At 42.9% G+C, this 22,637-nt stretch overlaps 1 protein-coding gene across 4 annotated transcripts in view; it reads right to left on the bottom strand.

Moving 5' to 3' along the window:
• The window catches only part of LOC126395392 (uncharacterized), an 83,611-nt gene that overhangs the window by 33,295 nt on the left and 27,679 nt on the right, over nt 1-22,637 (bottom strand). For all 4 annotated transcript variants that reach the window (XM_050052822.1, XM_050052821.1, XM_050052820.1 and 1 more), the window contains one exon: nt 18,727-18,801. In XM_050052822.1, coding sequence (XP_049908779.1) covers nt 18,727-18,801 — 75 coding nt within the window. The remainder of the gene's footprint in view (nt 1-18,726; nt 18,802-22,637) is intronic.

The following is a 22,637-nucleotide window of genomic DNA, read 5'->3' as shown; positions in this document are numbered from 1 at the left end:
GCTGATCTGTTCTGTACGACATCTATTGCATGTCTGTCCGTCCTGGAAGAGGGATCCCTCCTCAGTTGCTCTTCCTGAGGTTTCTACCGTTTTTTTTCCCCGTTAAAGGTTTTTTTTGGGGGGAGTTTTTCCTTATCTGCTGCGAGGGTCATAAGGACAGAGGGATGTCGTATGCTGTAAAGCCCTGTGAGGCAAATTGTGATTTGTGATATTGGGCTTTATAAATAACATTGAAATAAAATTGAAAATTGAAGAAGTGCTTTATTATTGAATACTGGAGAGAGGGCGTGCCACTTGCAGGAAAGATGACAATGTGTTTCAGCTAATCTCCATATTAGTACAAGATGGGAGATAATGGGCCAAAACGCAGCTGACATTGTTTTTTAGATATGTTGACAAAAAGGACATCTTTGAGCATCCATGGGTTTACTATGTTACTTTCTAATGTGAGCCAAGAGACAGCAGAGCATGAATCAAACCAGGAGAGCAGGGGTCTGAGCACAAACGACCAAGAATAAAGTTAAAATTAGGAACGGCCAGGCCGCCATCCTCCTTCCTTCTCTGTAGAGTAGACATTTTCAAACGCGGCCGCTTTTGTTCCAGATGAATTTGGAAGTTGCAGATTGGAGTTTGCTTCAGTAATCAGATGGAATAATTATATTTAACAATCTGATTCAGAGAAGAAAAAATCTCAATTCCCAGATATTTAAACTGTTGCACTATGGGGATATTAACAGGAAGGACAGATGTTTTGGCAGAATGATTCAAGTGTAGGAGAGCAGACTTAGACCAATTAATTCTAAAACCTGACAAATTTCCAAACTCCGCGCAGATGGACAAGAGGTGTGATGCAAACTGAGCAGGATTTTCTAGAAATACTAATACGTCGTCCACATTTAAAGCTAGTTGGTGTTGTGTGTTGTGGATAGTGATGGGTGAGATCAGACTGGACTGACGAATCGATTGAGCTAGCGGCTCCAAGGAGAGCACAAATAGTGCAGGACTTAATGGGCAGCCCTGGCGCGCGGACCTGGAAACTAACCCAATAAAAGTGCTACCAAAGCCCATCGCCTCCAGAACAGACCACAAATACCACCACTCTAACCGGTCGAAGGCTTTCATGGCATCAAGTGAGAGCACAGACATGGGTGTATTGTTGACTGTTGCAGCATCAATGATGTGAAGAAGGCGTCTGACATTATCCGTTGCCAGTCGTGATTTTATAAAGCCTGTCTGATCGGAATTGACTAATGATGGCATGTAACGTTCAAGGCGGCGAGCGAGGAGTTCAGAATTCAGGAGGCTGAGAGGAAGGTAGCTAGAACAATCAGTGGGGTCCTTATCTCTTTTCAGCAGCAGTGAAATGAGGGGCTGTGTTAACATCCCTTAAGAATCTGCCTTTTTCAATTGAAAAAATAATCATATCCAGAGGAAATGGGCCCAGCTGTTCCCAAAAACTGACATAAAATTCAGGAGGGATCCCATCAATACCTGGTGATTTACCTTTCTGCATGGCCTGCGCCGCATCTCTCACCTCCTCAAGCGTGATTGGTTTACCTAAATCGGCTGAATCTGTTCTTGAAAGTTGGGGCAAACGTAATTGATTCAAAAATCTGTCACACTGGTTTTTGTCCTAGGGCACCTCTGACTTATATAAATCACAATAGAACTAGGGGTGTGCGATATGGACAAAAAATAATATTTGGGGGATTTTGAAGATAACAATAACAATAATTAGACGAAATTCTTTTAAATATGTGTTTTTAACAGCCTGAGTCATAGCTCATTAATTGTTTCTCATGGATGATATTAATGGAAAAATGTTCTTAACATTTCTTGCTGCTTTTTTACCTGCTCTCTCTGTTTGACTCTGGTGATGGCCTTTTGTAGCGTCAATTCCGGGTCCATTTGCAACTGTTCAGATAGGCATTTGTCCCACAGACTCACCACAAGCCTGTCCCTCACCATCTCATCATGTAGAGCCCCGTAACCGCAGTGCTCCGCCAGGCAGTGCAGCGCCAGGCAGTGCAGCGCCAGGCAGTGCAGCGCCGTAATGAAACTGTCGGCCGTCTCGCCCGTTTCTTGATGCCGCTGATTAAACTTTACTCTTTCAAAGATCACATTCCTGCGATTCTCTTCTGCTTGGGTCTCCAATCCAGAAGCAATGCGGAATCTGTCGAAGCGTTTAATCCATTTAGGCCAGTCTTCAGCCTTGAAGGTGAACTTTTCCGGCGGGGAGACTTGAAACTGTGCCATGCTGCCGCTTCGTTCAGCTAACTGTGGCTAGGCTAGGTAGCTCTGTAGATGGTCTTCCGGTACTGCGAACTTTAGCCTGACAGGCTGGGACCTATCACTACAGTTGACCCACGTCTTCTGAAGCTGCTGGAGCATCCGTGGGGCGGTGTTGCCATGTTGTCTCTGTAATGTTTGATTAGCAGCAGGCTAACCTGCCGGGAAGGTGCCAGTGAGAGATCATGTGACCACCTAGGCGTACTGCGTCGTGCTGCTGCACGCAAGTTAGGTAACTCTTGTTCAGTGAATGTGTGGGGTTTCAACCTTTCAACGTGTGTTTTCAGTTGTTTTTGTGAAGTTATTTGCATACTCAATAACGTAAATTGGCACATTGTTAAAACAACAATGACGATATTATCGTTAACGATATATATTGCCCACCCCTAAACAGAACGTTTGAAATATTACATTTATCTGTTTGGGGTCAGTACTGATATTACCATCCACAGATTTAATAGCTGGGATATCTGAAAAGTTTTCACTGTTCCTAATCCTCATAGCCAAAAGATGGCTCTGTCTAGCACCATGAAAATAGTACCATTGTCGGGTCCTGTGAATTTGAAATTCAGACTGCTTCTTCATAATGTTGTTAATTTTCTTGACAGTGTACGCTGCAGTGCCACTTGTTCTGTACAATTATGTTGTAAAATAGAATCCAACCGAGTAAATTCTGCTTCAAGATCTTGCAACTCAAGGGATCTGGTTTTACGTAAATTAGAGCTAAATAATATTGTATTGCTGCTAATGAAGCCCTTCATTGCATCCCAAAGGACTCTGGGGTCCTCTACAGAACCAGCATTAAAATTAACAAATTCCCTAAATCCTACAATGAATTGATTAACAAATGCTTCATTTTTTAACAGTGAGGTATTGAAACACTACCTGGCCGCACGCTTAGATAGTCGGCCCAGAGTTGCAGAGCAGAACACCCCTTTATGGTCTGATAGAGCTATCAGAAGTAGAACTGCTGTATTAATAAAATGAAAAAGCTGGGGGGAAGCGAAAAGAAAGTCTATCCTAGAGAAAGATTTATGTCTACCGGAGAAAAAGTGAAGTTTTTGATAGAGGGGTTGATTAATCGCCATATGTCTATAAGTCCCAAATTGCCGGCCCAGGATTTCAGAGCATCTGTGGCCAGGCCCTGCTCCTCTGAGGATGTTGCATTTGACCTATCAAAAGTCGGGTCCCACACTGCATTGAAATCAGTGCCCACAATAAAAGAATAGTCTGTTAGTTCCAACATTTTAGTTGTAAGTAAATTGTAGAAATTGCCGTCAAAAACATTAGGAGCGTATGCTGCAATGACAGCTATTTTCCTGGCATTAAATTATATATTAGCAATCACAATTCTACCCATGTCATCTGCCCAAGATGTCAGTGCTCTAATTGGAAGACTGCGTCTCGCTACAATGGCCACAACTTTAGTTTATGTGCCTGCAGAGGAGAATGCTATAGTGTGGAAAAATTTATTAGCAAGACGACCAGCGTCTGCTTTGAGCAAATGTGTCTGCTGCAACAGTGCGATGTCAACATTTTTTCTTTTCAGTAAACCAAGAGTACTAGTACGTTTGTGAGGAGCATTCAATCCGCCACAGTTCCAAACTGAAATATTAAGCTCACCCTTAATCAATATGTCAACGAATATTCTAAATTCTAATTTGAAAAAAAAATGGACCTTCGAATGTGAAAATTGATATTCGATTGTGGAGAAAAAAAAAAAACACCACTGCAGCTGTCCTCTTTGCGAGTGGGAGGTGGGAGCGGCCACGGACGAGCAAGAGGTCCGCGGTCGTTTATAACATAATGTATATAATATAATATATAATAATTGTGTTATCTGTTTCAATGTGTAGGTATGTAAATGTTTTCAAAGACGTTTATGTTGAAATAAAAATACCTACAAGTAGTTATGTTTCCTTGTATTAATACATATACAAGTATGTTTCCTTGTATGGTTCGAACCTATGAGTTATTTTTAGAAGGAATATTCGAACGTCATTTTTGAGCAATTTTGACAGCCCTAACGCACACAAAACGCAGACACAACATATAAAACAGGTGAAAAAGGCAAAATAAAGAACATTAACATATAAACAAATTGTAAACAGTAAATTAGGTCTGTGATCATCGATGGAAATGGGGCAGCCAGGGAAAAAAGGCCAGCCTAGCGCTGTACCAGTAACGTTAATGTTGGCTGGAATAATTTAGCTCAATAGTAGGGGTGTCGAAGCTTTGACAGATTTTTCCTTTAGCCGACTAATCATGTTGTTTTCATTGATTAATGAGCTCGTTTGCATTAAAGTTAAAGTTAAAGTTCCACTGATTCTCACATACCTGAGTGTGTGAAATTTGTTCTCCGCATTTCACCCATCCCCTGAGGGAGTGCTGAGCAGCAGCGGTGCCGCGCTTGGGAATCATGTGGTGATCTAACCCCCTAATTCCAACCCCTGTGCGTCGCCGCTCTCAATTGTTTGGCCATGTCAGACAAAAAGTAGCCAAATAAAAAATCAGAGTCTATCAAGAAAACAATCAGCGGTGAAATTCGTTTCAAACGAATAATCCTTCAAAAAAGTTTGATTTGAGAGCGCATACCTCCTCCAAAGTGTTTGTTTATGCGCTCCGCCACCGTAAATCACAGTAGGCCTCGATGCTGCTCTGATGGTCCTACCTACTGATGGTCCTACTCACTCACCTCAGCTTATTTGGATCGAGCAACTGGGTGATTTATTCATGCGTAGTAATGATTATGCCTACTAACCAAAAACGGGGGACAGCCCTCCATTCTGAAACCCTGCCGTTCTGAACCACCCCCATTCCGAAATTGATTTTCAAGTCCATATCAAGTTTCCTGCATCAAACACTGCCACCCGCTCTCCGGCCGCACTCGCACAATTCTGAAACATGGTTGGGATTTGTAGGGGACATATTTATGCTGCTCACTATAAAATGTGTTTACTATAAATAAATGCATCTCTGTGCAGAGAGGGAAATATTAAAAAGTGATCCGTTCATCCCCGCCCTCCCCATAAAAGAAGACAGTGACATATTTTCAATAAAAAACAATGAGTTGAACGTTCATTTCAAGCTTTTGTAGTACAACTTATTTCAGAATTGTGAGAGTGCGGCCGGAGAGCGGGCGGCAGTGTTTGATGCAGGAAACTCGGAGAAATATGGACTTGAAAATCAATTTCGGAGTGGGGGGGTTTCGGAATGGAGGGGTTGTCCCCAATATTCGGAATAGCGGGGCCTTTAGAAAAAATCTGAAACCCCGCCATTACGAAGAATGGAGGTCTATTTTCGGAAAGGTGGGGTTTCGGAAAGGTGGGGTGTAACCGATTAAACGCACGCGTCATTTTAAATTTTTTATTAACAGAAATTAGGCTGATGTTTGTATCAAAATAGGCTACATATCATGAATTACTAGAAAACAAATACATTCTATGTCAAATCAAGATGTTCAGCAGCAGTGAGCACCCCCATATAGTCAGAATGGTACGGTCTTGTTTCATAACCACATTTTGTGACGATTCGACGGCGAGACTGGCAGTCGAATCAGACTCCTCCGAATCGAATCACCGAATCATCGACTATTCGGGGTCACCCCTACTCAGTAGTAACTCGGTTAACAACCAACATGTGTGTTTAACTGTACGATTTTTCATAACCCGCATAGCTACCACAGTGCCCACAAAACATAAAACAATCAGTGGGCTAATTATGGGCTTAAATATAGCTACACCTAAACATAGTGATAACCCATGCTAAACATACAGTGGTGTGAAAAAGTGTTTGTCCCCTTCCTGATTTCTTACTTTTTTGCATGTTTTCCACACTTAAATGTTTCAGATCATCAAACAAATTTAAACATTAGTCAAAGATAACACAAGTAAACACAAAATGCAGTTTTTAAATGAAGGGTCTTATTAATGAGGAAGAAAAAAATCCAAAGCTACATGGCCCTGTGTGAAAAAGTGTTTGCCCCCTAAACCTAATAACTGGTTGGGCCACCCTTAGCAGCAACTACTGCAATCAAGCATTTGCGATAACTTGCAATGAGTCTTTTACAACGCTGTGGAGGAATTTTGGCCCACTCATCTTCGCAGAATTGCTGTAATTCAGCCACATTGGAGGGTTTTCGAGCATGAACCGCCTTTTTAAGATCATGCCATAGCATCTCAATAGGATTCAGGTCAGGACTTTGACTAGGCCACTCCAAAGTCTTCATTTTGTTTTTCTTCAGCCATTCAGAGGTGGACTTGCTGGTGTGTTTTGGATCATTGTCCTGCTGTAGAACCCAAGTTCGCTTCAGCTTGAGGTCACGAACAGATGGCCGGACATTCTCCTTCAGGATTTTTTGGTAGACAGCAGAATTCATGCTTCCATTTATCACAGCAAGTCTTCCAGGTCCTGAAGCAGCAAAACAGCCCCAGACCATCACACTGCCACCACCATATTTTACTGTTGGTATGATGTTCTGTTTCTGAAATGCGGTGTTACTTTTACGCCAGATGTAATGGGACACAGACCTTCCAAAAAGTTCAACTTTTGTCTCGTCAGTCCACAGAATATTTTCCCAAAAGTCTTGGGGATCATCAAGATGTTTTCTGGCAAAAATGAGACGAGCCTTAATGTTCTTTTTGCTTAGCAGTGGTTTTCGTCTTGGAACTCTGCCATGCAGGCCATTTTTGCCCAGTCTCTTTCTTATGGTGGAGTCATGAACACTGACCTTAACTGAGGCAAGTGATGCCTGCAGTTCTTTAGATGTTGTTGTGGGGTCTTTTGTCACCTCTTGGATGAGTCGTCGCTGCGCTCTTGGGGTAATTTTGGTCGGCCGGCCACTCCTGGGAAAGTTCACCACTGTTCCGTGTTTTCGCCATTTGTGGATAATGGCTCTCACTGTGGTTCGCTGGAGTCCCAAAGCTTTAGAAATGGCTTTATAACCTTTTCCAGACTGATAGATTTCAATTACTTTTTTTCTCATTTGTTCCTGAATTTCTTTGGATCTCGGCATGATGTCTGTAGCTTTTGAGGATCTTTTGGTCTACTTCACTTTGTCAGGTAGGTCCTATTTAAGTGATTTCTAGATTGGGAACAGGTGTGCAGTAATCAGGCCTGGGTGTGGCTACAGAAATTGAACTCAGGTGTGATCAACCACAGTTATGTTTTAACAGGAGCTGGGGGGCAAACACTTTTTCACACAGGGCCATGTAGCTTTAGATTTTTTTCTTCCTCATTAATAAAACCCTTCATTTAAAAACTGCATTTTGTGTTTACTTGTGTTATCTTTGACTAATGTTTAAATTTGTTTGATGATCTGAAACATTTAAGTGCGGAAAACATGCAAAAAAGTAAGAAATCAGGAAGGGGGCAAACACTTTTTCACACCACTGTATGTATCCAGAACAGGCTGATTGACAGCTTACCGGCTGAAAAGTCTCAGGCAGTTGGTGCGTCAGGAGTTCAAGGTTAGTCCTTTATGTCGAGTGACAGCAGGATAAACAGCTGTCCTGTAACTAAACAAAGTGAGACGTATCAGCAGCTCACACATGTAGAGTCTCCAGTCCAACGGGCGTTTAGCCGAATAAGTGCCATACTAAGGCCGATTTCAGCAGCAGCAGCGTCCGAAACGAACCTGTAGTCAAAGCGGAGGCGCATTATCGTCATCCCCCGTGGCGGACTCCAGACGCGGGGTCGGCACAGACACCAGGAAATCCTCCGCTTCTCTGGGGGAGGTGAAGGCCTTGTATTGAGCACCGTCCTTGATTTTCAAAGTGGCAGGATACAGTAAAAAAAAGTCCAGACCTTTAGCTCGAGCTGTATCCATGGCCTGGTGTAAGGCTTGGCGACGTTTGACTGTGAAACTGCTGTAATCCGGAGAAAAACGGATCCTCCGACCGTTAATGGAAAGAGGGTCCTTCCTAGCAGCACGCAAAATGGCCTGGCAGGTCGGGTAGCAAAGCAAATTGAAGATCAGGGTGCGGCTAACTCCTCGGTTACGGGCGTTGTCATTATAGATCCAATGCGCTCTCATAATCTCAATCTGGAGGCCACTGAGAGCAGGGAACCATTTGGGCAGAGAGTGTGCGAGAAACTGAGTAGCACTGGAGCCTTCCAGCCCCTCTTCTAGGCCAGTGACGCGAATGTTGCACCATCTGTTCCTATCTTCCATGTCGGCTAGCTTGAGCTCCATAGCTTGCAAAACTTGACCGTGGCTGTCCAGTAGGGCTGGGCGGTATACCAGTTTGTACCGAAAACCGGTTTTTATTTTCGTTATGATATCAATTTTTCATATACTGCAATACCAGTGAATAGCCCAAACAACGTCCGGAACGTGCGCGGCGGGAAAGTGTTTCAGCGGGGACCCATTTCACCGCTGCACACCACAGGCACGCTTGAGCGGGTGAGAGTGAGAGCATAGAAAAGTTTAGAGGCGAGAATGGCTGCCAGAGAGAGTCCTGAAAGCAAAGCAACTGTACACGATGACCCAGAAGAACTCATACCAAAAAGAGCAGTGTTTCCCCTATATGCAACTAGCAGCGGCGCACCGCCGCTTACAATTCTCCTCTGCCCTCTGTATCGCGCACGGCGGAGTTTCGCCCCGATGCGCGCGCACGCACGCACGCACGCACGCACGCACGCACGCACGCACGCACACACGCACACACGCACACACACACACGGGTAAGCACACTAGAGCACGGCTCGGACCGCATTTTCCTGACCGAAGACGACCCGTCCCGAGGCACGGGCACGTCAGCGGTGCTACACGTCTGCAGCGCGAGTCCCGTAGCACCTTGCCCCCTCGGTTAATCAATTACAGCGGCTCCACCGGCAACGGGAGCGGCGTGACAACCCCCTTCTGTCGCGCAACAACTCTCTATTTTACGCGGCTCTTCTATTTTTGTCGCGCTACGCTCCCCTACGCGACCCTCCAGCAGATAAAAACTACATGAAATAGTGTGCTAAACGAGCACAATGTGTTTTTAAATGAATAAACCATTATCAGACGTGATATGTGATGATTTTTTTTCATGCATTTACCCATGTTTATCCGTGACATTGTGTAAATGTCCGTGGCGGACATTTGAAAGCGAGTAGATGACTAACAGTACAGTAAAATTGTAGATAACTCAAATATATGTAATAACTTAGGTGGAAAATGCTTTAACATTTCATGCAGCCTACATGCAGCCTCTCGGCTCGGCAAACAGTAAACAACCCCGCTGGCTTCTCTACGTGTCGCTTCCGTACGCAGTCAGTGGAGCCCAAATGAATGGAGCGGAGCGTGTGTTGTGTTCAGGCGTTGTCAGGTAAATAACAAATTCCGGCACTTGAATAGGCCATAGCACAACACAGCAGCATGTCAAGTTGGCCGAACCTGAGCAAAATACCGTGAAACCTATATGATTTTTTCTTAAAACAGTGATATGAAAATTTTGTCATACCGCCCAGCCCTACTGTCCAGTATACTGGTGTTGCTTCCGACCATGGCTTTCAGTGCATTTACGTCGGACTTAATGGCGCCGAGACCCACCGTCAACGTTGCTAGCTCCGCCTGGATAGCACTTAGCTTCTCATCGTTGTCTTTCCCCACCTGTTGAATCTGGGCGAGGCACGGCTCAAAGTAGGCTCGTTGCTTCAGAGTCAGTACAGAGTCAACAATGGCGTCAATATCCTGCCGGCTGCTTTTGGTTTTCGTAGACATCATTATCAGCTATCTTTTAACAACAAAAAATCGCCAGTGTAGAAACCGGTAGCACAAGAAAATCAACAACTTGGCGAGGCTGGGCCGGGAGCTGAAAGCCTAGGCTGCCATCTTGTCCAACTGATCACATGACTCCACACTGGTGATTTATTATGATTTTTTGAAGTATGGACTGTGAAATGTCTTGAAATTCAGTTTTACGGTTATAAGCCACGCCCACTTGAAGCAATCATTTCCAAATTTTGTGCATCGACTGAGACATGACCCTAGATGATGCACAACAAGTTTCGTACAAAAATCTCTGGCTGATTATGAGATATTAACTTTTTGTATGTGTAGCGCCTCCTATTGGTCGATTTGAATCAAACTTTCAAAATATGATTCAGATCCTTATGTCGACATTTTTTACACGTTTTGTGACAATCGGCTCAACGGTCAAGGAGTAAAGTCAATTTATGTGCTGAGCCACGCCCCCTCTAAAGTTCATTGGTCAATATCATCAAAACGCAACGACATATCAAAAAGTCTGTGATAACTTTACCAAAGCTTCACAGAATGTTTGGTGCAAATGGGACTTACACCTTAGGAGAAGATGCAAAAATGGTGTTTTTCAAAAAATCCAATATGGCAGACAATCTAGCAGGGGGACCCTGAGCGTTTTTTCATGACTTCTTACACCCCCTTCACCTGACCATGTGTGTCAAATTTCAAGTCAATCTGACAGAAGGTGCGAGGGTGGTGGCCTTTCAAAACCAAATTTTCCTTGACCTTAATTATAGCGCCCTCATCTGGCCTATTGGCAAATTTATATCTTGAGCAGCATTTGCACACAACTTCCAATCATTGATGAAATTTTCATGTCCCTACGATGTACCATCTCACGGGAATTTGCGAAAACATTTCTGAATAATAATAAAAACAATAATAATAATAATAATAATAATAATAATAATAATAATAAAAAAAAACAGCACAAAAACAAATGGGTTTCAGCCCTTCAGGCTTGAACCCCTAATAATAAAAAACAGCACAAAAACAAAAGGGTTTTAGCCCTTCGGGCTTGAACCCCTAATAATAATAAATACAAATTGAAAAAAAAGTAGGGCTGCTCGATTAATTGAATTTTAATCTAGATTACAATTTGAGCTTTTAACGATTATGAAAACAAAATAATCGACATAAAACGATTATGTGCTTCTTGTCAGTTTACTCTCGTTGTCTTGTATTGCAAATCAAACGCACCCGGAAGCAAATACTTCCCCGTCCCCTCCTCTCATCTTTTCACTCCACGAGCCAGTCAAGTAGGTGAACTACGAGTAATGGCAGGGGCAGGTGATTGCGGAAGATTTCAAAAACAGCTTGCGGAAAATGGCAGAGGGAGAGCGAGAGAGGTTGGTCTGTGTGTATGTGTGTGTCTGTGCGTGCATGCGCACGTCTGTGTGTATGTGTGTGCGCATCGGGGCCGAACTCCGCCGTGCACGATAGAGAGCAGAGGAGAATTTTAAATGCGCATGTAGAGACAGAGATGACATGCCGTCGTGTAAACAATGTAAGTCATCATGTGCGCCACATAATCGAGATTTCAGTGTTGACCAAAATAATCGTGATTATTATTTTTTCCATAATCGACAGGCGTGTCAGATCAGCGAAGCTCTCACCCTCCCCCCACTACTTATCATATAATTTTAATTTTTAGGTCTTACTCTCAGAGATGGGTAGTATTTCTATTACTTGTATTTAAAATACGTATTTCAATTACATTTGAGTACTTTGTAATTTGTATTTGATAAGGCCGATAAAAAGCAAATGTAATTAGTAAAAAAATACTTTTGAGTGGAGTAATTTTGTATTTAAAAAACTCAAAATACTTTCTCCACGAATCAAAAAACAAAAATAATAGGCTACACATTCTTATAATATTGGATGTAAGAATATTTTTTACTTTTCTAAAAAAAAATATTTTTATCTGTGTTTTTTTGTTACTTGGGCCATTCAATGTGCCCTTCAATGACCTAGTGGTCTGTTTTACTGGACTGTGCATAACATAGGAAATTGTATGTTGTTGTGGTTGATGTTTGGGATGATTATGCTAAAAATGAATTGCCTCACGTGGGATCAATAAAGTTGTCTGAATCTAAATCTGAATCAATAAATAATATTTTAGGGTAGCCTACATGTCCCTAGTTTTTTTTTCTCTTTTTCATTTAAAAAAGTTGAAATTCATTCATGTTATTATCACAGTGTCTGTGAATACTTTATTTGTTGATACAAAAAGTTTATGGGCTGTTAAGTCTGGTTAATGAATATATATCTATCTATATANATAGATAGATATAGATAGATATAGATAGATAGATAGATAGATAGATAGACACACACACACACACACACACACATAATCAAGTTGTCTTTTAATGGCTTTGCTTAGTTACACTTAGTTCTCTGACTGTTCTGCCTTTTTGTGGGGTTCACCAGAGCTACGTGTATATCCTATAGCCCAAACCTGAATACTCAGCTATACCAAATTGTGAGAAAACAAGCACAAATTTGCAATAGCTGCAACCAAATTTGCTACTATCACACCATTAATGGATGAAACATGGTTGTTCTTTCTGACATCGTTACTTGTGGTCTCTAATTGCAGCATGTAAATTTTGAGCATTTTTGGTCAAGGACTTTTTGAGTTATTCACAAAAAGATTTGAATTGGTTAGTATAGCACCACCTATAGATGAATTGTGGACATTCTTTCTGGTATAGTTACTCATGGTCTCTAGTTGGCAGTATGCAAATTTTGAGCATTTTTGGTCAAGGGCTTTTTGAGTCATTCACGAAAAGCTTTGTGGATCGACCGACCGACCGACCGACCGACCGAGTGACCTATAGGGCTGGCCCATTGCAAGTTTCACAGGAGGAAAATACACCTCTCCAACAGTGACTCTCGGCAGGTCTGGCAGGGCATTCAACACCTCGCAAACTATAAAGGGAATGCACCCGGGGCGGTCAACATGGATGCCCTTCTAGCAGAAGAATTCAATCACTTCTTTGCCGGCTTTGAGGCATCCAGATGTACCACAGTGGTGCCATCCTCCCAGACCTCCTGTCTTCCCACGCTCATCATTCAGGACCACCGGGTGAGGTGTGTACTAAAGGCTGTGAACCCAAGGAAAGCTGCAGGACCGAATGGTGTACTCAGTAAAGTACTACGTGCTTGTGCAGACCAATTGGTTGGAGTGTTGACCAGCGTCTTCAATACATCACTGACACAAGCATCAGTGCCATCCTGCCTGAAAACAGCCACCATCATCCCGGTGCCAAAATACACAGCCATCAAGAGCCTCAGTGACTACAAACCAGTGGCACTGACATCTGTAGTTACGAAATGCTTTGAGAGACTCATCCTCCAGCACATTTAAGTGCAACGCACACCACCGCCGGCGCGGCGCTTTGGCCATCAAGTGCCGCCCCCCAACACACATCGGCAGCGGCGCGCAGTGTCACTGTCAACACTAAAGTGTATTTCCCACCCCAGCCCGCTAGGTGGCTGTACCTACACTGGTTGTGTAGTGTAAGATTTAATCTCTAATCAGGTAAAGATGTTATACTGCATAAGTAAAGTTCATATAACAATGTTTCACGTACAAGTTCCTATAAAACTGTTTGTTATGCATTTATGTGTGACAAAATACTGTTATACAAGTCTATGTAATCATGACACAAGATTGTGTATTCACATATTGAAGAGCACACATATACCACACCATGTATTGTTTAATAATAACACACACATTCTAAATGTTTGTACTGCATGACACACAATTAAAGGTTCACATTGCATGAAAGCACAGGGGATTGTATAGAGAAAGTCCCCAGGTTTCATATGTTTTTATAAAATAAAGTGAAACCAGGCTCGAATCTAATGGTAGGAGAATTTGGGGATTTCCAGGCCCAGGGATTACACCATTAGGTCATGATTGGACAAAGGCCCAAAGGGTCTGCCACCAATAGATTTGGACCAGATGAAAAAGGGCTAAAAAGAAAAAGACCTGCCACCAATAGATTCGAACGCAGGTAGGATGGACTAAAGGAAAAGGGTGGAGATTCTGTCGAACCTTCACCAGCATAAAAGGGAGAGCGCAGAAAGCGAAACTTCAGTCTTGCTCCGGAGCCTGACTCATGAGTTGTATGTGTTGAAGCTTGTGAACACGTTAAACTCGATTGCACCTGATTCTACTTGACTCCAGTGTTTTCTCTAAGTGTCAGCCAGCTGGACCTAAGATACTAAATCAACACAGAGGACGATCCTGAAGAGAAGTGGAAGACGAGGTCAGGTGCCACCTGGCCCCATTCCAGGCACCGATTTTCGCTTCTACAGTTGCCAACTGCTAGTAACGAAAGAAGAAGAGGAAAAACTTTAAGGCAACAACAACTTGGATTTCACGGGTGAGTTTCTTATCAAAATCATCTTATTGATAATTTGAACACCCGGAGTTGATAGTACGGCGGCCAAGATGTACATAAAAGGCTTTTCTCGCAGCGACGGCCGCACTGGAAATAGAGCAGTGGGCTGAAGCAAAGCCGGCGCTGGTGTGGGTTTGTTCATAGATTATAATGGAGGCGGGCGTTTTGATGCGTGGCGTACGGCGGCGGTGTGTGTTGCACTTAAGGCCTGCCTCCCTCAGAACTTCGACACACACCAGTTTGCCTATAGAGCAAACCGGTCCACGGAGGACGCCATCTCCACCGACCTCCACACTGAGCCACCTGGAGCTCCCGTGGAGTTATGCCAGGATGTTGTTCGTGGATTACAGCTCAGCTTTTAACACAATCATCCCCGACATCCTGATCGAGAAGCTGACTGTCCTGGACACACACCTCCTCTGGATGTCATTGCCAGCTCTCGGTGCCTCAGCAGGGCAAAGAAAATATCAGACGACCCCTACCACCCTGGACGGCACCTGTTTAGCCTGCTGCCCTCAGGCAGGAGGTATAGGGCCTTAAAATGCAGGACAAACAGACTCAGAGACAGTTTTTACCCATGGGTCATTAGGTCGCTGAACACTGCAGACATGGGTTCACAGGTCAACAACAACACATAAATGACAGCCATATCCCACTCAACAATGTGCTGCAGGGCAGAAACCAGATCCAACCATCAAAGCGGAGGCCTGAAGCACGTTATGGCAGTGGCATGACAAAGGGGAGCCAGAGCTATCCCAACCCAATGTGTGGGCCTTTTATTTATTCATTCATTTATTTTTCCATTATTATACTTTTTTTCCTCTCTCCTCTTTTCTCTCCTTCTTCTTTCCCCTTTTCTCTTTGAGAATGGATGAGGCTCAGATCTTGGTGATAAAAAAAATAAAAATAAAAAATGGAAATGACCACCAAAAAACAAAACAACAAAAAAAAAAAAACAATGTGCCTTATCTCTGTGCAGTACACATTCACTGTGCAATAATGTTAATTACTACCATTCTTGTCGCCTAGTGCTATAACTTTCCTCATTCCATCATTCCCACTGCAAATAATGTAATTATTCATGGAAGTTTCACACAAGTTCTGGTCAGTATTGTTGTCGTATTTTGGCTTTTATTTATTATTTATTGTTTGTTTTACGGTATGTTTTTTAGTGTCGATTGTTTTATATAGTTTACTAGAACTTTTATTCTTCCTTGCACTATCAGAGGCAGTGGTTTTGATTTTGTCATACACTTGTTGAATAATGACAATTAAGGTCTTTCTATTTCTATTTTCTAAATCTACCTACAAGTACCTGGGGGTCCTCTTGGATGATAAGCTAGACTAGTCCTCTAATACTGATGCCCTCTACAGGGGGGGTAGAGCCGCCTGTTCTTCCTGTGGACACTGAGGTCCTTTGATGTGTGTGTGGAGATGCTGACCATGTTCTATCACAAAGTGGTGGCCAGTGCACTTTTCTACGCAGCAGTGTGCTGGGGAAGCAGCTTGACAGACAAAAACACCAATGGACAAGCTGGATAAAAAAGCTATCTCAGTGGTCGGCAGGAGACTGGACCCACTAAGAACTGTGGTGGAGAGGGGCACATTGAACAAACTGAAAGCTATAATGGACAATAGCAGACACCCTCTCCACAGCCTTCTGGAGCGACAGAGGAGCTGCTCCAGCAGTTGGCTCATCTCACTGCATTGCAGAACAGAGCGTTTCAGGAGATCCTTCGTCCCCACGGCAATAAGACTGTTTAAAATGGCAATAAGACTGTTTAACACTTTTAAATTTCTATTTGTGCGCTTATTTTAACGTATTTTATTTTATGTCTATTTTAATACCACTGTAGTGTTGTTGTTGATGAGGGGAAGTGTGGTTGTTTTTTTTTGTCTTTTATGAACTGCTGGACAGCTGAACTTCCCTTTGGGGATAACTGAAGTTCTTTCTTTTCTATTCTCTATTCTTTTTTTTGTCTTTTTTTATACTACTTTTATTTGTGTTGTTCAAACACAAAACGGCTGGTACAGTATCAATAAAAAACAAAAAAATAGGCACAGGTACAGTACATAAACACACAGACATACTGAGATGTGTAGGGGTTATTAAGAGTCTTTGTGTGGCATATCCAATTTTTCCCAGTATTCATCTCCTTTCTCCTTTGAAGCCGCAATATAAAAGTCATTTTCTCCATTCCACAAATAGAGTTTATAATGTTCGTAAACAGTCTCATGGTAGGAGGGTTTCGCTGAAGCCAACTTTTGGTTATTGCTTTTTTTTACAAGGTATATGTCCCTTTTTCTGAGGAATTTTTCCAAGATAAAAACAGGTAAATGAGAAATCAAGAGTTATGTCCAACGTCTCAGCAATTAAGTGACCCACTTCTTTCCAGAAGGATACAATATATGGACAAGACCAAAAGACATGAACATGGTCTGCAGAAGCCACACCACACTCCCTCCAACAAGAAAACTGTGAATTACTGAATTTGGACTTTTGATTCGGGGTAATAAAAAAGCGGATAAAATTCTTCCAGCAAAAATCTCGCCAATAAAGACAATTTGTGGAAGTGGATTGATTTTTCCAAATTTGGAGCCATGTTTCATCTGAAATTACTATATTGGCTTCTTTTTCCCAGCGCTGTCTAATATAATCTGTTGTGTTCCTATTTAGTGAATTAAAGCTCTTGTATAATGATTCTTCTAGTACCTTTTGAATCATAAGTATCGATAAATATTTGCATTATTCTTGAGGGTTCTGCTAGATCAGGGGTCTTTATTTCTTTTCCAAAAAAAGTGGTGGATCTGTAAATATCGGTAAATATCGGTAAATATCATCCTTGCCTAACCCATAAGAATTTCTTAAATCCTCAAAATCAACTACATTTCCATTTTTCATTATCCTGCAGAAAGAGGTGATTCCCTGCCTAGTCCATTGTTTGAACTTATGGTCCAGTGATGCTGGGAGGAAGTGTGGGTGGAACACAGGTCAGCTCAACTGTCCAATTTCTGTGTAAAGCTGAAGTCTTTTAACCACTTTTGACCACACTTTAAAAGAACAATCAACACAGTGGTTTTGCAGTCGATAGACTTCACTAAATCTCTTGGGACAACCTAAAACTGACTGAATAGGCATGGCCATGAAAGATAACTTTCCATTTAGCCTCATAGGCTGGGTTACACCAACATACCAAATACCTCAGCTGAGCAGACAAATAGTAATCCATAAAGCAAGGCAGAGCCATGCCCCCCCTCTCCCCGGCTGCTGTAATGTTGAGAATCTCACTCTTGGTCATTTATAATTCCAAATGAATCTTGAAATGTGCTCATCCCACTCCCTGAATTGTTTAACAGGAACCTTTATCTATTCTAAATGTTATTATTAAGACAAATTAAAAAGGAGCTAGCAGTGCCACTGCCTTTTGTGATGATGAATCACAAGCTAACCCTAGCGTATTTGACCTATATGCCCACTTATAAATCAGTGCTGAAATCAACCAAGGCCCAGTGCTGAAGTGGACTGAGGACAGTATAGAAGCACTGAGGGGCTGCTTCATCAGCACTGATTGGAGCATTTTCCAGAGTTTAGAGCTTGAAGAGGCTACAACAACCACTCCACAGGCTGCGGCTGTTTGGGGTCCGAACCGAGATCATGTTAACATTTTACAATGCCGTAGCAAGCATTATAAGATATGGTACGGCAGTATGGCTTGGCTCCCTTACAGTCCAGTGTAAGACTACTGGCACTTTTTATGATTACGTCCTGGGCTAGTGCAACCTTAAGGAGCTTTTATTCATTTTGCCTTACCTGATATGATAAAGTTGATGTATTTATTTCATCCAGTAGTCCTAATTGCACTATTATGTTATTCAAATCTGCGCCTTGCGTACTACATGGTTGTCTACTGTGTGTCTTGTTTGTATATGATGGTTTCATCTGCTATGTAGCTTTGTCGCTATGTGCCCAAAACAAATTTCCCGCTTTGGACAGTAAAGTTTATCTTATCTTAATAATCATTTAGATAGTTGATTATTGACATTTATGAATCTATGCCAAATCGTCCATGTCATGATGCATCTAAGAATCAATTCTTTCCCCCACCCCAACAATTTATACTGTTATCCTTGAGTGATATTCTAAATCTCAATCTTGTCTGAGGTATTTTATGTATGCTTCACAGAAGTAAACACTACATTTATCCACTGAATCATTTGCCCTGCTAACAAAGACAGCTTGTTAGCTTGGTGGTGGAGGCAACTGCTTACCTCCTGCAGGGCCAGTAGAGCGTAGACCTGCCATCTGAGACTTTCTCTGGAAAAACTCTCGCACACTTCACGAACCTGAAACAAGACAAGGAACCAAGTTTTAATCAACTAAGACTGCAGTTACATGGGTGAGAAAAACACAACTCATTATGTAACTCATTAGTGTGTACGGCCCCCGCGTGCCTGTATGCACTCCCGACAACGTCTGGGCATGCTCCTGATGAGTTGGCAGATGGTGTCCTGGGAATCTCCTCCCAGACCTGGATCAGGGCATCAGTGACTGGACAGTCATGACATGGAGGTCTGTGCAACCTTTCCAAGAGATGCCTCCCTAGACCATAGCTGACCTGCTGCCAAACTAGGCACGCTGGATGATGTTACAGGCAGCATATGGTTTACCACGGCATTTCCAGACTCTTTCATGCCTGTCACATGTGCTCAGTGTGAACCTGCTCTTATCTGTGAAGAGAATGGGGTGCCAATGGCAGACCTGCCAATTCTGGTGTTGTCTCGCAAATGCGAATTGAGCTGAGCGGCTGTGAGCACAGGTCCCACTAGAGGATGTCGGGCCGTCATGCCACCCTCATGGAGTCTGTTTCTGACAGTTTGGTCAGAAACATGCACACCAGTAGCCTGCTGGAGGCCACTTTGTAGGGCTCTGGCAGTGCTTCTCCTGTTCCTCCTCACACAAAGGAGCAGACACTGCTCATGCTGCTGGGTTGATGCCCTTCTACGGTCCAGCTCTCCTCGTGTAATGGCCGGTCTCCTGCTATTTTCTCCATGCTCTTGAGACTGTACTGGGAGACACACAGCAAACCATGCTGCCATCCTGGAGAAGCTGGACTACCTGTGCAACCTGATTGGGCTACAGGTACCGCCTCATGCTATCAGTAGTGACAAGGACACTAGCAGAACACAAAACTAGAGAAGAATCAGTCAGGAAGTATAAGGAGAGAGCAGCTGCCTGTGGACACCACATGTAAAACCATTCCCTTTTTGGGGGTTGCCAGACGCGCCAGCAACAAAATCAGATTGTTTGTCAAACAGCTATGACATCTGTATCCCCCATTTAGAGTGTTTATCTCAGTCACTGAAACTGTCTGACAGTCAGCTCGAAACATCCCTCAGTTTCCTGTCTCAATAAATCACTGCAAATAGCCTAAACACCTTAATATCGGACCTCTTCTTCCTGACTTCCGAAACAGTCTGAGGCAAAAGCATTTACAGCATCTGCCAAAGGCTGCCACTCCGCTGCATTTTTAGCCTTAAGCCTAGTTCACATAACACGATTTTCACCCTGATTTTGCGTCGCGGAGACGTAATCTTTTGAGTGTTCATACCTGGCAATGTGTGTTTCTTAGGGCTGTAGTCAACCAAATAAAATCTTGGTCGACTAAAGTCGCACATAATCTTCAACTAATCGATTAGTAGTGCGGGGAAAAAAATCTGTACGTTATTTTTACTTCTGCGGTGGTGTGTCTGTGTCACTCTGCAGTTACACCTCCAAAACACTAGGACTGTGTTAAAGTTTAGTTCAAATCAAACTTTATTTATATAGTTGATTTAAAACTCACATTAAACATGGCTTAATAGAGACAGTTTCAAACACAAGTACGCAAATTGGCTTCACTATAAATCACAGAACTGACAGACAACACTTGTCTTTATCTGGACACATTTCCCCCACCAATACAACATGCTAACGTTATTAGCACAAGTCTATGGCAATTTACATTGTATAAACTAGCCTAGCATCTAGCGATCTTTTCCTCTCCTCATATAAAACCAGGGACAACAGCAACATTTAACAAAAGTAAGGGTACATAATTTGGCTCCATTACAACTCACAAGGGTTACCGACAAAACAACTGTCTTATACTAAACACGTTTTCCAAGCAAATACAACATGCTTACGTTATTAGCGCCAGCCTATGGCATTTTACATGGTATACATTAGCCTAGCGACGAGCGGAGATTTCCTCGGCTCATATGAATCCCTGAGGGATAGATCACACAAAAGACTTAAAATGCTATTTTAGTGGAGGCTTTACTGTCTTCACAATCTCGTTTCTTATCTGTGAAATACAAATAAATACAAGCATTGCTTCCACTGAGGGAAATGGTTTCAGTTTACAGAAACAGACAGGAGGTCTGCGTCACCGCTACGTTGAGCGTGAAGGTTGGCGAGTCCAACTTTCTGTCAACAACAGGGGTGTTTTGAAAACACCCCCATTTTGTCAGGTAACTTAGCCTGTCCCGCCGCAGGAAATAATGGATTAATCCTGGAAAGCTGTTGATGTAGCACTTTTCTCCTTATTCCTGGAAAGCTGTTGATGTAGCACTTTTCTCCTTATGAAAGTAACACGGCGATTATTCGACTAATACGAATTTGGTCGGACGAGAGCATAGCGACCAAATAATCGACTAGTCGACCAGGAGACTACAGCCCTAGTGTTTCTGTCAGCGGGAGTCTCGCCAACTGCGTTACGACCTGTGTGTGCATACCACAAGATTTCTCCACCACACTGTTGCCGACAGAGCCCCAGATAACACGGTGACGTCACCAAACTTGGAGACGACACATCGTAAAGGCATGGATATTCTTTATTATCCTGGATCCAAACACAAAGCGCTTCCCGTGATCCTCTGGACGCTGCCATTGTTGTTGTTGCTTGTCGGCCAGCTTCTCAGTGTTGCCAGATTTTGGGAGAGAAACAAGCAACCAGGGCTATGGAAACAAGCCCAAAAGAAGCGAGTCCAGTCCGACATACAGTACTATCACGCGTTTGGATATATATCCGTCTAATAAGTTATTTAAACGCGAGCAAGTCGCCCCCTCGTCTGTGACTGGGACTGGATATCTGGCATGCTAGAAAACTGGAGAAGGCTGACACGACTGACAAAGAGCATCAGCCAATGATAGGCGAGATACGTCCAACGTCAGCATGCAGGAGGACAGAAGAAATGTGAGGAGGACAAGCTGCAGGGTTGCCACTTGCCAGGTCCGCTGATTAGCCACGACTTTGGGCTTGTTTCTAAAGTGGAGTTGCTTATTTGGGCTTGCTCTCTAAACGTCTGGGCGACTTGCTCGTAGGCTTGTTCACACATGAGGACTCGTCATGGCAGACTATCTGCCAACTCACCTATGACCCAAGGTGGCTCTCAAGAGCCTCTGCGACGTCAAAATCGCGGTGAAAATCGTGTAATGTGAACTAGGCTTTAGTAATGCCCATATTGAGTCCACCAAACAACGTTGTCTTTTTGTTATCAACCTCCCCAACAAGAGCTTCAACTTCACATATTCTGGAATTTTGTTTTTTTACCTTTTACTTGTTACATTTGCCATGCTCTTCTTCATGCAGTTTCTTGTTGATGAATATCAATTAAGGGCGTTTCACTGGCCATTTGTAGGCACCTATGGGTGGTGGCAAGACACACTCTCACCTGCCCAAAATTTCAAGATGCCTGTGATTTCTAAATGGAAACCAGCGTGGGACATGCGTGCGCACTGTGTTATAAATCAGGATATTTTTGTTCCTAAGCAGTTTCCTGTGCTTTTTTCATATGTCACCTTTAGTCAACTTTCCTGTGCACAGTTTTATAATTGAGGCCCCTGGTCTCTTTGATTTGGAGAGAAACAAACCTCTGCTGATTGTGATAATGAAGCTCCTGGTAAAAACCTCCTGAACATGGAAGATTGAAGGAATTCTACCTGGGAGATGTTGCAGCTGACTGCAATGTGAAATCCTCATTGCTAAATGCCACTAAATCCCCTAAATTTTACGCACTTCAATCAATCAATTTTATTTATTAAGCCCAATATCACAAATCATAATTTGCCTCACAGGGCTTTACAGCATACGACATCCCTCTGTCCTTAGGAACCTCACAGCGGATAAGGAAAAACTCCC

The sequence above is a fragment of the Epinephelus moara genome, chromosome 9, assembly GCF_006386435.1.
Source record: "Epinephelus moara isolate mb chromosome 9, YSFRI_EMoa_1.0, whole genome shotgun sequence".
Taxonomy (NCBI): domain Eukaryota; kingdom Metazoa; phylum Chordata; class Actinopteri; order Perciformes; family Serranidae; genus Epinephelus; species Epinephelus moara.
This window is presented reverse-complemented; position numbering and strand designations above follow the sequence as displayed.